Source organism: Lontra canadensis, unplaced genomic scaffold, assembly GCF_010015895.1.
Source record: "Lontra canadensis isolate GAN:19392208 unplaced genomic scaffold, GSC_riverotter_1.0 scaffold12, whole genome shotgun sequence".
Taxonomy (NCBI): Eukaryota; Metazoa; Chordata; class Mammalia; order Carnivora; family Mustelidae; genus Lontra; species Lontra canadensis.
The window spans coordinates 12,044,093-12,061,989 of record NW_022631006.1 but is presented as its reverse complement, the minus strand read 5'-3'; the positions used below and the strand labels follow the sequence as shown (position 1 = coordinate 12,061,989).

At 37.3% G+C, this 17,897-nt stretch overlaps 1 protein-coding gene across 4 annotated transcripts in view; it reads right to left on the bottom strand.

Annotated features, from left to right (window-relative positions):
- Window positions 1-17,897, bottom strand: part of FAM227B (family with sequence similarity 227 member B) — a 183,285-nt gene that overhangs the window by 22,711 nt on the left and 142,677 nt on the right. For all 4 annotated transcript variants that reach the window (XM_032856532.1, XM_032856534.1, XM_032856535.1 and 1 more), the window contains 2 exons: window positions 14,008-14,105; window positions 9,868-10,028 (listed from right to left, as the gene is read on the bottom strand). In XM_032856532.1, the coding sequence (XP_032712423.1) occupies window positions 9,868-10,028; window positions 14,008-14,105 (259 nt within the window). The remainder of the gene's footprint in view (window positions 1-9,867; window positions 10,029-14,007; window positions 14,106-17,897) is intronic.

Genomic DNA, 17,897 nt, shown 5'->3' with positions numbered 1-17,897 from the left:
ATATCCTCAAGGTCCGTTCATGTTGTGGCAAGTGGTAAGATACCCTTCTTTTTTATGGTTGAATAATCCATTGTCTATATACCCATCTTCTTCATCCATTCATCACTGACAGACACCTAGATTGTTTCCCTATTTTGGCTATTGTGAATAAAGCTGCAATGAACACGGGATTGCAGATATCTCTTTGAGATCCTGTTTTTGTCTCTTTTGGTTATATACCTAAAAGGAGGGGTGCTGGGTCATACGGTAGCTCTATACTTAACTTAAAAAAAAAATTTATTTAAATTCCAGTTAGTTAACATAAACAGTGTAGTATCACTTTCAGGTGTACAATCTAGTGATTCAACATTTCCATATGACACCCAGTGCTCCTCACAAGTGCACTTCTTCATCCCCATCACCTTTTTCACCCATCCCCCCACCCACCTCTCTTCTGGTAGCCATCAGTTTGTTCTCACTAGCTGAGTCTGTTTCTTGGTTTGCCGCTCTCTCTTTTTCCCTTTGCTCATTTGTTTTGTTTCTTAAATTCCACATATGAGTGAAATCATATGGCATTTGTCTGTATTTAACTTTTTTTTTTTTTTTAAAGATTTTATTTATTTATTTGACAGACAGAGATCACAAGTAGACAGAGAGGCAGGCAGAGAGAGAGAGGGAAGCAGGCTCCCCGCTGAGCAAAGAGCCCGATGCGGGACTCGATCCCAGGACCCTGAGATCATGACCTGAGCCGAAGGCAGCGGCTTAACCCACTGAGCCACCCAGGCGCCCCTGTATTTAACTTTTTAAGGAACATCCATACTGTTCTTCATAGTAGTTACATCAATTTATATTTCACCAACAGTGCATGAGGGTTCCCTTTTCTCCACATTGTAGCCAGCACTTATTGCCAAATTTTGTCATTTTGATAATAGCCATTCTAACACGTGTGAGGTGATATCTCACTGTGGTTTTGATTTGTATTTCCCTGATGATTAGTCATGTTGAGCACCTTTTCATGTACCTTTTGGCCATCTGTATAGGTCTTCTTTGGAAAACTCTATTCAGGTCCTATACATATTTTTTAATTGAATTTTTTTAAACTACTGAGTTGTATGAGTTTCTTTTATATTTTTGATATTAACTCCTTACCATATATATGACTTAAAAATATTTTCTCCCATTCTGTATGTTGCCTTTTCATTTTGTTGATGGTTCATTTTGCTGTGCAGAAGATTTTCAGTTTAATATAATCTCACCTATGAATTTATATTTTTTAGCTTGTGCTTTTCGTGTCATATCCAAAAAATTGTTACCAGGACCAACATCAAGGAGCATTTCCCCCATTTTCTTTCAGGACTTTTACAAGTTCAAGTCTTAAATTTAAGTCTTTAATCCACCTCGAGTTAATTTTTATGAGTAGTGTAAGATAAGGGTCCAATTTCATTCTTCTGCATGCGATTATCCACTTTTCTCAACACCATTTACCTTTTCCCCAGTGACTATATTCTTGGCTCCCTTGTCAAATATTAGTTGACCATATATGTGAGGGTTTATTTCTGGGCTCTTTATTCTATTCCACTGGCCTATGTGTCTATTTTTATGCCATTAAAACAGTATAAAAACAATATACATCCAATGTGTTGTATATTTGATATGCTTTCAGGTTACTAATTATCATTCTTTCATTTCAGCTTGAAGAACTCCTTTTAGCATATCATACGGAAGCTTCACTGTTCCTCCTTCTTTTTTCTTTGTTCTCCTTTGGATAATTTAAAAATTCCTATCTTCTGCCTCACAGATTTTTTCTTTACCTGTTGCATTCTGTTATTGATGGTCTGTATTGCATTCTCCATTTCCTTCATTATATTCTTCAGCTCCAGAATTACTATTCAGTTCTTTTTTATGATTTCTATCCCTTTGTTAAAATTAGCATTTATCCAAATTTTATTTTCTCGATTTCATTGAATTATCTCTCTGTGTTTTCTTGTAGCTAATTGAATTTTCTTAAAACAGCATTTTGAATTCTTTATCAGGTAAATCAAGATCTCCATGTCTTTGGGGTTGGTTACTGAATGATTATTGTGAGCTAATGGTGATGTCATATTTCCTTGATCCTCATCTTCCTTGAAATTTTGTGTTGCCGTCTTCACATCTGATTAGCAGTTACTTCCTCTAGTCTTTGTTAACTTCCTTCAGGAAAGAAATACCTTCCATCACCCCTGCTAGTGATTCTGAGGCTTTCTCAGACCTTCTATGGATACATCTGCTCCACGTTTCTTGCTCCTCCTTGTGGCAGAATTCTTAAGGCTGTATGCCATCTCTTGATCCTGTAGGATACCAGGGCAAGTGCCAACAGTCTTCCTCTTGTTTTCCCAAAGGTGGATTAAAGCCCAATTTTGTGGTCGCTCCCTGAACCACGATTTGGGCTGGCATAGGTTTTCTGTGTGTGCTCACCAACCATCTGCCAAAGCTTGTTCTCACCACTGCCATTTGGAGCATGCACAGGGAGCTGTCCACAGAATGTGAGTGTGTGGGGGTAAGGCACAAGAGCACTGGGCTGGGAGGGGGTGAAGCGGGGGTGGTCTATCCATGGGCTGGTTGGGAAGATTTGTGGGTGAGGTGTCCCTAGCGGTTTGTGTCTTAATGGGAGTCTATGACACAGTTAGGAGAATGTGCATCCCTTTGGTGCTCTCTGAGAGTCCTATCTGCCACTCTTCCAGTCTCTTCTTTCTCCTCAAGTCATGCAGCTCATGATTCAGTGATAAGTGGGCTAAGAGAGAATTGGGCCTTTCTGGAAGTAACCCACACAATTAGGGAAGCTGAGCGTTCGTTGACACTTTATCACTTTCTCCCCCGTGAGAAATCATGGCAGAAAGGATCTCTCTTGGTCTTAAGCTGCGTACTTTGGGGGAGGAGTGAACTCAAACTGTTCTTACCCTCTCCAGTGTGTCCACACTCACATATATACATATATGTGTGTGCGTGCATGTGCACACACGCGTATTTTTTTTTTTTCTATACTGCTGGAACTTCTCTGCTGGAAAACTGGATTTTCAAAAAGGCCCTCTTGTCCATAGGTGATTGTCTGTGAAATGGTTTCCAGGGGTTCCCAGACTGTAGTCATGAGGGGCCAGAGTTGGTTCACAAATCACTATGGAGCCCACAGCCAGAACTAAGGTCTGTATGCCTATTACCTGATACACAGCTGGTGAGATTCCCCTCAGTTCCTTTGGCAAATAGTGCTGCTCCCACAGTTCCCCACAAAGGCACTCTTACCTGTAGATGGATGTCTAATTGTTCTTGTTAAGAGACGGTAAAAATATGATTAACAAATGTCTTATTAAGCTGTCCCTGTGTTAAAAAGTTTGGGGACCATGCATACATATTTTTATCCCTATATTTTATAATACTGAGAGTAAGAGTAAAAATACCTTAGCTACATGCTCCAGGAAATACTTTCTTCTGAAAGAAAAGACTTTGAACGAGTTATAGTAGTTTGCTCATCAAAACTCACTTCAAGATCCTTGCTTCACCGGGCCCGTGAAACCAATTAAACACTGCCAAATCCCAGGTAATTCCCTGCCTTGCATAGCCTGACTTGAAATCATCCAACTTAGGCCCTAAAACCCTATAAATATCCCTGAATTTACTCATTACGAGACACTACTAAAGTTCTCTTAAACTGATATTCTTTCTTAGCTTTACTTGGTCAGCTGGTTACTCTGGTGACCTTTTAAAGAAGCTGAGGCTGAGAATGAGATAGTGTCTGCTCTGAAGAACCTTGTTCTACAGTGAGTTGAGAAAATGAGAATGTTGTCATTTCAGGAGACAACTGAGCTACTTACTAGTTTAACCACTGACAGCATGGAAAGTCCAATTCTTCCAATAGAATCATAAATTTCAGGGTGCCTGGGTGGCTCAGCTGGTTAGCAACTGCCTTCGGCTCAGGTCATGATCCTGGCTGGAGTCCTGGGATCGAATCTCGCATTGGGGGTCCCAGCTCCATGGGGAGTCTGCTTCTCCCTCTGACTTTCTACCCTCTCATGCTCTCTCTCACTCTCTTTCTTAAACAAACAAACAAACAAACAAACAAATCTTTAAAAAAAAAGAATCATAAATTTCAGGATTCAAAAAGACTTGAAATTTATCTAGTCCAATCCATCCGATACAGATGGAAAAGCAGCTCAAATCTAGGCTCAAATTAGAGTATATTTTAGAGACTCCTTCAGTGCAACCAAGGGTTTTGGGATTCCTCTCTACTCCTTTATCTCTCCCCTTCATTCTCTTCCTTTTCCCAGCCTTAACATATCTTGCCCCTGTTCTTCCTCTTTACATACAACTAGAGGAACTATCAGTTCTCCATCATGTTTTGGTGGAGGATGTCTGTGTTGCCGCAGGGTTTGAGGGCTAGGTGTTTTCAACAAAAATGTATTTTTAAAAACCCATTCCAGGAAGCTAACATGTGGTTTCTATTATCTGAAAGGTCTCATTAGAAGTTAATATTGTCATATCCACACCCCCAATTTTGAAGCTGAAGGGAAGTGAGGGTTAAATTTTGGGGATATAATCTCATAAATAAGGGAACAAACTTTCCAGTAGTATAGGCCTTCCTACCCACTTCACCCTGAAAATTCTAGAAAGACTGAGGGGGAAAAAAGTATTTTATCTTATCTTTACTAGAAAAATAACTAGGTGAGAAGGTTCTGGATTAGAGGTTTCTTTCAAACATTTGTCTTTTAGCTAATTTATCCTTTTAAAAATGAGATTACCAGATCCTTGGATATGCTAATTACTTGAAATATCAATGACTTGAAATGAAAAATATATTTGATACTAATTTTTAGTAACAACTGACAAGTTGTTATTCACATATCATTGAGGAAAAAAATCTATGTATGCACATATGACAAAGATTACTGGAAATATTTTTATAAATAACAGTGAAAAGAAGTTGCACATGGCTCTAAAGAGTTTCCCACTGGACTCTTACTGTGTGAAGACAGAGTGTTATACAGAGCTGATGACCTTTCATGAATATCAGGATTTCTTCCTTTTCTTTTTTTCCACTGTTGACTACTTGCTTCTACCACATCTCAGATAATTAACAACAGCTGATTTCTTTGTATAGCTTTTATTTTTATGATGGTTTTTAAGTCTTGCAATATCTCACATTATTTTCAATTACAGAGTTTAACAATCCACCCCAGGCCAGGTTTTACATGTTAATATGTTTGTCATATGTAATGGTTGGAGCATGTCTTTGTAGTAACACAATGCACTCTTTATGATACTGCACTGAGTTCAGAATTTTTTTTCTGAACTGCAACAAAATGTGAACCTTCTAAATTCATGTTAGAAATACAGATACAGTCTTTTGACCTTTTTTTTTTTTTTTTAACAAGACCCACGCATAGATACAGCCTATGGACATTCCATTTAATGGAATGAGACACAAACTACACCAACTACACCACACAAAATACAAACTACACCAACACTGTGTTTCTCAGTTTTCTTTATCTTGTAAAAAATAATATGTGTTTCACATGGAAAAAAATATCAGACTTCCAGGTATTTTTTTTTTATTAGTCTACTCTCAACGCATTTAGAGGACGATGTGATTTATAAAAACACATATGATGTGAGAAGGGAAAAGTAAGAGCTCCAAATAGATTTTGCACATGATTCTACACAGTTTAAAGACATATTACACATTCAGTTTTGAGGTCCAGGAAGTAAAATTTTTGCCATTTTACTCATAATTCTAAGTGATCAATTTTTAAAAACATTCAAAGATTATTCATAAAAATATTCAAATTTTCTACTAATAATTGTTTAATATACATTAGCAAAAAAGTTTATTATTTGCCTTATGGTTGTACATTAAAAATCCTGTCAGAATCATGAGCATCCCTGTGAAGTACAATTACATTTGTTCCCTTCCTCCTCCTTTCCACAAACATCTCCAGGCTTCTCAGTATTTACATAGGAATTTCAAAACATTGACAATAAAGTGATCTTCCCTCTTATGACTTTGGCAAGTCACTCCAAATCAAAACAAATACTACCAATGTTAAATTTGTTGTTAAAGGTAGCTGTTCCATAAGATTCTGATTTAAAAATTACATAGATCTAATATGATATTGCTCTGTATTTGAACTTAAGAAAGTATATCAGATGCAAATGGTGGGTACTCATCCTTTCTGATGGCTGAATACCCACCATTTGAATTGACATGGATGGAACTGGAGGGGATTATGCTAACTGAAATAAATCAAGCAGAGATAGACAATTACCATATAGTCTCGCTCATATGCGGAATGTAAGCAATAGTGCGGAGGACCACAGGGGAGGAAGGGAAAACTGAATGGGAAGACAAAGAAGGAGACAAACCAGAGAGGCTCTGGACTCCCGGGAAACAAACTGAGGGTTACAGAGGGAGGGGGGTGTGTGTGGGGGGATGAAGAAACAGGGTGATTGGTATTAAGGTGGGCATGTGTTGTGATGAGCGATGGGTGTTATATGCAACTAATTGCTGAACACTACATAAAAAACTAATGATGTATTACATGCTGGCTAACTGAACATAAAAAAAGAATGTTTCTTAAGATTAAGAGTATTATTCTGTTAGATAGTATGTTCTTATAAATGTCAATCAAGTCAACTTGGTTGATAGTGCTACTTGAATTTCCTATAGCCTTATTGATTTTCTATTTACTTGTCTTATTAATGGATTAAAAGTATTCAAATCTCCAAAAAAAAGTAGATGTGAAAAATCTCTCAGCAAATAAAGAAAAGGATTTGGAAATAGAATGTACATGGTCATGCAATCTTACATGTCTGGAGAAAAACTTCTAAAGTAATTTAATGCCGAATCAACAGTAGAAATTTCAAATAAAACTATTCTCAAATATAAGGAACATTATCATGGCATCCTTTCATTTTTGTCTTCTGTTGACTTCTCTGCCTCTCATCACCCTTGCCCTAAACCACAGTTATGATTATCTTTAGAAAACTAGAATATACTTTATCTTCTTCCAGAGTTACATAGTTCTCCTGTGTAAACAATTAAGTACAAGAGTGCAAGTGTATTGGCTGTGAACCAGATCACCAAGGATAGACTCCAAGTGCCATAAGTTTCTTGTGCCTCAGTTTACTTATTTAAAATAGAGACAATAATATATCTGAGAAGTTGACATGAGAATGGAATGAATTAATAAATGTAAAGTACTTAAAAGAGTGGTACACAGTAACTGTTCAATAAATTTGTTTAAAACATCATTTTGATATGATGACTATAAAGATGAACTTTGTACCAGTAACTCCCAGATTTCTACCCTATTCTCCAGTTTTCTTAATTTTAATGATGCCAATTAAAAAAAAAGAAATTTGACCTTATCTTTATATAAAGCCATATTATACTCACCCACCAGACATTTATTGAACATATATCATATGTAAGATATTTTTTTCCCAAGTTAGAGATATAGAGGTAAATGATTCTTTGTTCTCTACTGGGTGAGAAAAACAAGTGAAATTTACACTACAATGTGACAAATATTTGAATTTACTGAAGAGATTCATTTACATCAGCCTTTTGCTGAAACGTTGTTGAGTTACCTGTTGATTACCAAGATTTATTTCCTCATGGATTGTTAGACTAAAGGTCTCAATTTCTTATGTCCTTCCTCATTTCCCTACCCTGTGGGCTTCTCCACACAGCAGCTCATAATGTGATAGTTGGCAGGAGGGCTCTGAGAGAGTGAGTAAGGAAGTTCAGACAGGACTGATGTCAGTCTTTTTGCAGCTGAATCTCGGAAGTGTACCTTTCCCCTTTTGTTTCAGAGCTATCCAAGTTAATTCCATGTACATATAGTCAGTGAGTCATTGGAGATTATCTTGACTAAAATGTGGGAAAGGAAATGTCCTAGGAAGAGTCCTGAGATTCTGTTAGAGCAGATTTTAATCATATATCCCATGAGTAAAAGCTACATGAGCACACTTCCATATAGGTATAATTTTAAATTTATGAATTATGTAGTATCAATCTGTATTGATATATTATAAATATTATAAAAGATATACAGCCTAAAAATCAAAAACAGTGAGATAAAATAAAATATTTAAATTACTGGCATAAACCTTTTATCCTCAAATTGTAGAGATTTGTTATCTACATAGTTGGTTTATAAATGCCTTGCAAATTAAACTGGCATTATACAATTATCTGCTGATTTTGAAAAGTATAACATATACTCAGTGCTAGATTCATTGTTTATAATAATTAGGTCTATTCACATTTCAAATAGTCATTTTCTTTTTCTTTCCTTTTTTTTTTTTAAGATTATTTATTTATTTATTTGACAGGCAGAGATTACAAGTAGGCAGAGAGGCAGGCAGAGAGAGAGAGAGAGAGAGGAGGAAGCAGGCTCCCTGCTGAGCAGAGAGCCCGATGCGGGGCTTGATCCCAGGACCCTGAGATCATGACCTGAGCTGAAGGCAGAGGCTTTAACCCACTGAGCCACCCAGGTGCCCCTCAAATAGTCATTTTCAAAAAAAAATTTTTTTTTAGCCTACAACATGGCAGAGTTGATTGGCTCATCATTTATTTCATTACATTTCTTTCTTTCTTTCTTTCTTTTTTTTTTTTTTTGAGAGAGAAAGGGATGGGGGAAAGAGGGGCAGAGGGAAAGGGACGGAATCTTAAGCAGGTCCCACACCTATGGCAGAGCCTGTCGCAGGGATCCCATGACCCTGAGATCATGACCTGAGCTGAAATCAAGAGTCTGACACTGAACTGAATGAGCCACCCAGGTACCCTGTTAATTTCATTTCTTCGTATGGCTGAGAAGGATCTTCTTCAATGAGTAGGAGACAAATCATTATGGCATTTTCCTTATTTTTTAAAAAATTTATTCCTGCATTATAAATATTATCATCAATCCAAAGTTTTTTTCCAAGAGGCTTTTAAAGGTATTGGTCTACTTGTAAGTATTAATTTAGTTAAACTAGACAATGTAATCTATAAATCTGCTTGCCCAAATCTGTTACCTTAATCTGTTCAGCCAAAGAAAACAGCAACACCTGATACCCAGAAAACAATACAAGAGCAAAGACACCATTATTATCTTTCAAAACAGTAGAGTGCAGACTGAAATATCTGCTAAGTGAAGGTACCCATTTACTAAATATTAGTAAAGTTTAAGTTTTTTTTATTTTTAAAAATAGATATATAGAAGTAGATATAAATAAGAGTTTTGATATAGAATTTTATATATATATATATATATATGTATGTATTGCTCTATCTAGAGCTGTGTCCAGTTTGGAGACCATGGTACTAGATCCCTGTGGGGTTCATCTGAAGTCCCAGTGAGGGCTGGGCCAGCATGGGTTATCTGGAGGGTGCAGGGGAGTACACCAGTACAGAACTCTGGGCCCTTCACTGCTGCCATAGTGAAAGAGCTCCAAATTTATTTATATTATGTTTTACGTATTAACCTTTCTGACAAATTATCATTGGAACAAAAAATTACCCAGCTAAAACACATTTGAAACTTTCCTCTGGAGAGGGGTAGAAGCCCATAATCCACAGTCTGATGCTTAAAACTGAGCCCTGAAGAGTAACAGTCTTTTACTAAAGAGTGACATATACCAGTTCCCAGGTTTTATGTTTTTTAAAATTTTCTTGTACGCAAAATCACAGCCTTAGACCTAAAAGAGAAAATACTTTGGCTAAACATGCTACAAAGGTTTTGAATATAACTAAATACTAAGTAAAAAGCATTGGTTAAAAAATACATTAAACTTTTTTCTTGATTGTGACATTTAGTAGTTTTGAAGATTTTAGAAATAGATCACATTAAAGCAAAGCTTATAAAAGGATATGGCTCTTGTGATATTTCAGTAAGTTTGATCTTGGTTTGTCTAGGGGCTTTGGAAATACCAGCTAACTCATGCATCTTAAGGTAATATAAAATCAGTGGACTCCGACCTCCAAAATTGAAGAGCACACGGTTAAACTCTGGACCAGTGCTAATAAAATGGGACTGTAAAGGGAAGAAAAAAATCAAGTCAATTATTATTTTTATGTGTTTTTAAAGAACTGTAAATAAATATAATTGCATTGTAACTATAAAGTTACTATCTGGCATATTAAAATAAATAAAAGGAAACTCTGTAAGGCATCTTTTTAAAAAAAGATTATTATTTATTTGAGAGAGAGAGAGAGCATAAGCAGGAGGGGCAAAGAGAGAGGGAGAGAGAATCCCAAGCAGGTTCTCTGTTGAGCGGGGATCCCCATGCTGGGCTCCATCTCAGAACCCTGAGATCATGACCTGAGCTGAAATCAAGAGTCAGATGCTTAACCAACTGAGCCACCATGAACCCCAAGCATCTTAATTATAGAAGTTTACTACAGTATGAACTATGAGTTCATGCAGTAAGGCCCTTCTAGCCTTCTTCTTTATCAGGTTGGTAGATAAGTCAATAGAGATTCTTCTGTCTGAAGAACAGAAAGAAAAAAGAAAGAAGAAAAGGAAAAGAGCTCCAGAAAAAGGGACAGAAAAAATGTGAAGAAAAACACGACCAAAACCTCCAAATGCTTTTTGGAAAACATATCCAAGAAGCTTAACTCCAAGCAGGAAAAATACTCGCTTAGACACATCATACTCAAAGTGTTGAAGGACCAAAACAAAAAGAAAAATCTCAAAAGCAGCAAGAGAAAAACAACATCTAAGGAACCCCAATAAGATTAAAAGCTGAACTTTTATCAGGACAAAGGAAGCTGGAAGGCAGGTGGATAATGTAATCAAAGTGCTGATGGAAAAAGCTGTCGACCATGAATTCTCTGTCATGGAAAGTGACTATAAATATAATTGCTCTAAGATTCTATTACTGACTTCTTGTGGGATACAAGGTCAGGATAGTAACTACTCATGTATTGTCTTTCCTCCATTTTTGTAATGCGTAGATGAGAGATTTATTATTTTCACTTCCTGTGAGGAAATAAAATTTTATTCTTTTCTTTCCCTAACATTTTATCTATTTATTTGACAGACAGAGATCACAAGTAGGCAGAGTGGCAGGCAGAGAGAGAGGGAGAAGCAGGCTCCCCGCTGAGCAGAGAGCCCAATGTGGGGCTTGATCCCAGGACCCTGGGATCATGACCTGAGCCAACGGCAGAGGCTTTAACCCACTGAGCCACCCAGGCGCCCCTAAAATTTTATTCTTATTTGCTTTTACTGATACATAAAAGTTCTCTTGTGTTTCTTTTGCTTACGGTCACTTTTTCATTGCTTTCCTTCAGAGATGCTCCATAATTACTTTGAACAGTAGGACTATCATAATTAAAAGCAATTCTTTGAAAGTGAGAACTCAATGTCAAAATCAGACACATTTTCTATTATGTAAATAATTTACTACTTCTCAGTCTTTCGTGAAAATTCACATTAGGTGAATTGAATATCTAGCCTGATCTTTATTCCTTTTTTCTTTAAAAATTTTTAAATTTAAATTCAATTTAATTAACATACACTGTATTACTAATTTCAGAGGTAGAATTTAGTGATTTATCAGTTGCTCATAACAAGTGCCCTCCTTAATGCCCACCACCTATCTAACAATATTAGCCCATCGGCCCACCCATTTCACCTCCAGCAAACCCTCAGTTTCTTCCCTATAGTTAAAAGTCTTATGATGTGCCTCCCTCTCTGTTTTCCTCTTATTTTATTTCTCTTTCTCTTCCCTGTGTTCATCTGTTTTGTTTCTTAAACTCCACATATGAGTGAAATCACATGGTATTTGTCTTTCTCTGACTGCTTATTTCACTTAGCCTAATACACTCTAGACCCTTCCACGTCATCACAAACAGCAGGATTCCATTCTTTTTGATGGCTGAGCAATCTTTAAATTGCATGCAAAACCAGACCAAACTTTGCCTAGAATAAAAGGAAATACTGTCTGTCTAGAAAGATGTTTTATCACCCTTTTCCTGGCTTCTGCCTTGGACTGTAAGATAGAACCTAGATCTTACTGAAATTCTAGAAATAGACATTTCTGTTATTTTTCTGCAGTTGTCCATTTATTAAAATGAAAACCACAGTTAATACCTGCTTCTTCCTCTATAATGGTCCCTGACTTTTTAAGGGTAGTTCAACCTGACAGGAGCAGAACTAGGTATTAAATGCATATCCAGTGTTTTATGGAGCCCAAGCCATTTTCTCAAATAGTTTAATCCTGAAGGTTTGAGGTTGCCTAAAGAATTCTTCCTAGAGATATCCCAAATAGCCAAAACAATTAGCAGAAGCTTCATTGTTTCTATCTACCCCACAAAAGACGATGGCAGAAAATTATCAGAAAACTTTAAAATTCCATCAAACAAGACTTCAATAGTTAAGAGTCAACCTAATACTAAATTTGAGAACCAAGCAATCTTATAAACTTTGGAAGCATCACAAGAGATGGGCTAGAAAGTCCAAGGGATGATTTTGTTGTTTAACTTTTTGACTAATTTATTAAAGGACAATCGCTGATGATGACTAGAAAGCTAAACTGATCTTTGAAGTCTGAATGTGCATCCTGCCAATGCTTAAAATGGCATTGGGAAGCCACAGGCACCCATTCAGCACCTGGACAACACTGATGCTTAGAAAATTCTTTATGTTGAACTGAGAGCTGTCTCCCTATAGCTTTCACTTATGGGTAAACATAAAAGCTTTTTGGTTTGTATTGGTAAAAATAAATTTTGAGCCAAACAGAAAAAGCCTAATCCTGCTCTCCATAGTAGCTCTCTACATACTTGAAAACAGTTATTCTGGCCACCAGGGTCTTGTCTTTTCTAGTGGAAATGCCTTTAAATATTTTGGCGATTGCTTAAAAAGTATGGTTTCAAAGCCCTTGATCATCCTGATTATTTTCTATTCAGAACACTTCTGTTTGTCTATACCTTTCCACAAAGCAGAGCTCCAAAATGAATATAATACACAATTGTTTAATCAGCATAGAGTAGATCCCACGTCTGTTTAAATAGCTCAAGAATGCAGTAGATTTGGCGGTCAACAACATTCTCTGTTTATACATACAGAGCTTACTATAAAAGACAATTACCAAATCTTTTCGGATGCCTCTAACATGGCTTTATTATTGTATACTTACGCAGCAACTTATACTTTATCCTATATAATACAATCTCTACTTATCCTATACAATGCAACTTATACACTGACTCCTAGAGATTACCAGTTTCTATTCTAAGTACTTACAAACCATTCTTGGAAGCACTGTAAATGTTGGAAAACATTCTATATATCTGGATCACTGAAGATCAGGAAACATATGAACACTGACTTCAGAAAGTGGTTTTTATATAGGCATAACATAAAATTAATGGTCAGACTTGACTAGATAATTCAGACAAAATTTTAGCAATAAAAACTGCAACAAACTTAAAACCCAATTGTCTAAGAAGAGAGCAAATTCAGAATATCAAGCCAGTAACCTTATCAAATCTTGGCTAATGCAACACAAGATGGTAAAGTCCATAAGGATTTCTCTTAGGGAGGCACCATCAGAAACGCGGAAAAATGCTAAGCAACAAAGACTTATCAGTAATAGTACCTACATATGGCCAGTTAACCCTGGATCATGGCTTAAGACGTAGGGACAGGTCAGCCATTGCTGAAAACTCTTACGAAGTTTTCCCTGCAAACTTGACTAGAACTTACTGAGATCAGAGCCATGTTTGTATATCAACCAAAGGACAAGTAGTGGCAGAAGTGCGAGAAAAGATGAATGCTATGTTTTTTTTTTTCCTTTAGAGATGAGGATGTTTAAAAAAAATAATGACTTTAAAAAAATGACTTTTTAACATTAAGATTATCCTCTCCAATAAATCACTTTTGATCATTAAATTTTTCTAAAATATATGTCAGAATGTAATAATGAACATTGCCTATATGAAGCTGTCCAACTAATTATACAGCAAATTAAATAAGTAAGAACATTTTTAATAATTGCTATGCTCCAAACCTTTGTTGTTAGTCTTGATACACTTGATTCTTCCTTGAATGGGGACATTGTATATGCTCTTGGGTTCTTTAAAATTTTTGTCATATTGAAGTCAATAGCTAAAAGAGAAAACAAAATATTTTCTTAAATTCTGGCTTTTTTTTTTTTCTTTACAAAAAGGCATAATAGTTATTTTCTTCTAGCAATGTACGTTAAATACGGAAAGAACCAAAAATGGATGGAATAGAGGTTAGGATCTTGTTATAGGCTTGCTTCAGTTAGAGGAAATAAATACACCATCTCATTTTTACTTAACAGGACTTTAGACCTGATAAAACTCATTTATATTATCTCGTATTATGGTCACAAACCATTCTGTGAACAAAGTAAGGTTTTCCACAATTTACAGATGACATAACTAAGTGCAGGAAATTGTACAACTCTAAGCTACAGCTTTAAGCTATCATTTAAGACACAGGCCTAGGTCTTTCGCTTCAGAGCCCAGAGCTTTGTCCATGACCCTCTTGTTTAATGCAATAGAAGGCTTGGGCCTCTGCATGTTAGGGTGCACCTTTTCCATATACTGACAACAAATTCAAATAAGGAAATACTTGGTATGTTTTCCCTGCAACCAGCATGGATATACATGAAGGTAACAAGGGAGTCTTGCCATGACTTAAAGAAAAGGAGAACTGTATGGTTTAATCAGTATGTCAATCAGCCTAAAAGAACAAAATAGTCATTAAGGATATCTTAACACAGAGCAGAGAAAACAGGTAATCTGAGGCTTGTTAACTAGATTGTGGGACTTATTATTATCAGGTGCCAGGTAGACTAATTGGATTTACTGGCTGTAGATAAAGCTTTGAAGAATTAAGGAAAGTTGCTCAGATTGATTTTTGACACTACACATTCAAGAATATTAGATATCAGTCTGATGCTTGAGGTAAGTAGGCATTTATCATTGACAGAGTAAAGAATTGGTTAGGAACCCGAATTTTAAAATTTTGAGTGGAAACAAGGTTAGATTAAGTTAAAGTTAGAATGGTCAAGAAGGGTAATAAACCATATGATTTATTTCCTTTAAAACAGGGTGCCTGGGTGGCTCAGTGGGTTAAAGCCTCTGCCTTTGGCTCAGGTCATACTCCCAGAGTCCTGGGATGGAGCCCCACATCGGGCTCTCTGCTCCACGGGGAGCCTGCTTCCTCCTCTCTCTCTGCCTGCCTCTCTGCCTACTTGTGATCTCTGTCTGTCAAATAAATTTAAAAAAGTCTTTAAAACATGCTCAAAAGCGAACAATCTCTTGTAGAGGGTATCTGGTAATATCTACAAAAATAGACACATTTTCTCTTTGACTTAGCAATCCCCCTTCTGAGACTATATCCTACACAATCTCCTATGTAAATATGAAAGAACACAAGTACATTTATTGACTGTGACATAATATATAAAACTTAGAGATTATGAACAACCCATGTATTTAATAGTAGTGAAGTACTAGTAAAAAAAATGAAGGCGGGGGGAGTCAAGATGGCGGAGAAGTAGCAGGCTGAGACTACTTCAGGTAGCGGGAGATCAGCTAGATAGCTTATCTAAAGATTGCAAATACCTACAAATCCAACGGGAGATCGAAGAGAAGAACAGCAATTCTAGAAACAGAAAATTAACCACTTTCTGAAAGGTAGGACTGGCGGAGAATTGAATCCAAAGCGACGGGAAGGGGGGGAGGGGCCGGCTCCCGGCAAGCGGCGGAGCAACGGAGCACAAAATCGGGACTTTTAAAAGTCTGTTCCGCTGAAGGACATCGCTCCAGAGGCTTAACTGGGGTGAAGCCCACGTGGGGTCAGCGTGGCCTCAGGTCCCGCAAGGTCACAGAAGGATCGGGGGTGTTTGAGTGTCGCAGAGCTTACAGGTATTAGAACGGGGAAGCCGGCTACAGAGACAGAGCCGAGGAGTGAGCTCTAAGCTCGGGGTTACCTTGAACCGCTCGCAGGCTCGGTCAGCTCGGATCGCGGCCGGAGGCCAGGGTGACGGGAGTAATTGGGCACTGTTCTCTGAGGGCGCACTGAGGAGTGGGGCCCCGGGCTCTCCACTCCTCCGGGCTGGAGACTGGGAGGCCGCCATCTTCATTCCCATCCTCTGGAACTCTACGGAAAGCGCTCAGGGAACAAAAGCTCCCAAAAGCAAACCCGAGCGGATTACTCAGCGCGGCCCCTGGTAAGGGCGGTGCAACTCCGCCTGAGGCAAAGACACTTGAGAATCAATACAACAGACCCCTCTCCCAGAAGATCAACAAGAAACCCAGCCAGGACCAAGTTCACCTACCAAGGAGTGCAGTTTCAATACCAAGGAGAGCAGCGGAATTCCAGAGGAGGAGAAAGCAAAGCAGGGAACTCATGGCTTTCTCCCCATGATTCTTTAGCCTTGCAGTTAATTTAATTTTTTTTTCTTTTTAAATTTTTTTTCTCTTCTTCTGCTAAATTTTTTTAACTTTTATCCTTTTGTTTTTTTAACGTTTTTAAACTAGTTTATCTAATATATATATATATATGTATATATATATTTTTTCCTTTTTATATTTTTTCTTTATCGGTTTTCTTTTTTTAATTGTTTTTTTTTTTTTCTTTCTGAACCTCTTTTTATCCCCTTTCTCCCCCCTCACGATTTGGGATCTCTTCTGATTTGGCTAAAGCATATTTTCCTGGGGTTGTTGCCACCCTTTTAGTATTTTACTTGCTCCTTCATATACTCTTATCTGGACAAAATGACAAGGTGGAAAAATTCACCACAAAAAAAAGAACAAGAGGCAGTACCGAAGGCTAGGGACCTAATCAATACAGACATTGGTAATATGTCAGATCTAGAGTTCAGAATGATGATTCTCAAGGTTCTAGCCGGGCTCGAAAAAGGCATGGACGATATTAGAGAAACCCTCTCCGGAGAGATAAAAGCCCTTTCTGGAGAAATAAAAGAACTAAAATATAACCAAGTTGAAATAAAAAAAAACTATTACTGAGGTGCAATCAAAAATGGAGGCTCTCACTGCTAGAATAAATGAGGCAGAAGAGAGAATTAGCGATATAGAAGACCAAATGACAGAGAATAAAGAAGCTGAGCAAAAGAGGGACAAACAGCTACTGGACCATGAGGGGAGAATTCGAGAGATAAGTGACACCATAAGACAAAACAACAGTAGAATAATTGGGATTCCAGAAGAAGAGGAAACAGAGAGGTGAGCAGAAAAGGTATATTGGAGAGAATTATTGGAGAGAATTTCCCCAATATGGCAAAGGGAACAAGCATCAAAATCCAGGAAGTTCAGAGAACCCCCCTCAAAATCAATAAGAATAGGTCCACACCCCATCACCTAATAGTAAAATTTACAAGTCTTAGTGACAAAGAGAAAATCCTGAAAGCAGCCCGGGAAAAGAAGTCTGTAACATACAATGGCAAAAATATTAGATTGGCAGCAGACTTATCCACAGAGACCTGGCAGGCCAGAAAGAGCTGGCATGATATATTCAGAGTACTAAACAAGAAAAACATGCAGCCAAGAATACTATATCCAGCTAGGCTATCATTGAAAATAGAAGGAGAGATTAAAAGCTTCCAGGACAAACAAAAACTGAAAGAATTTGCAAACACCAAACCAGCTCTACAGGAAATATTGAAAGGGGTCCTCTAAGCAAAGAGCCTAAAAGTAGTAGATCAGAAAGGAACAGAGACAATATAGAGTAATAGTCACCTTACAGGCAATACAGTGGCACTAAATTAATATCTCTCAGTAGTTACCCTGAATGTAAATGGGCTAAATGCCCCAATCAAAAGACACAGAGTATCAGAATGGGTAAAAAGAAAGACCCATCAATATGCTGTCCACAAGAAACTCACTTTAGACCTAAAGACATCTC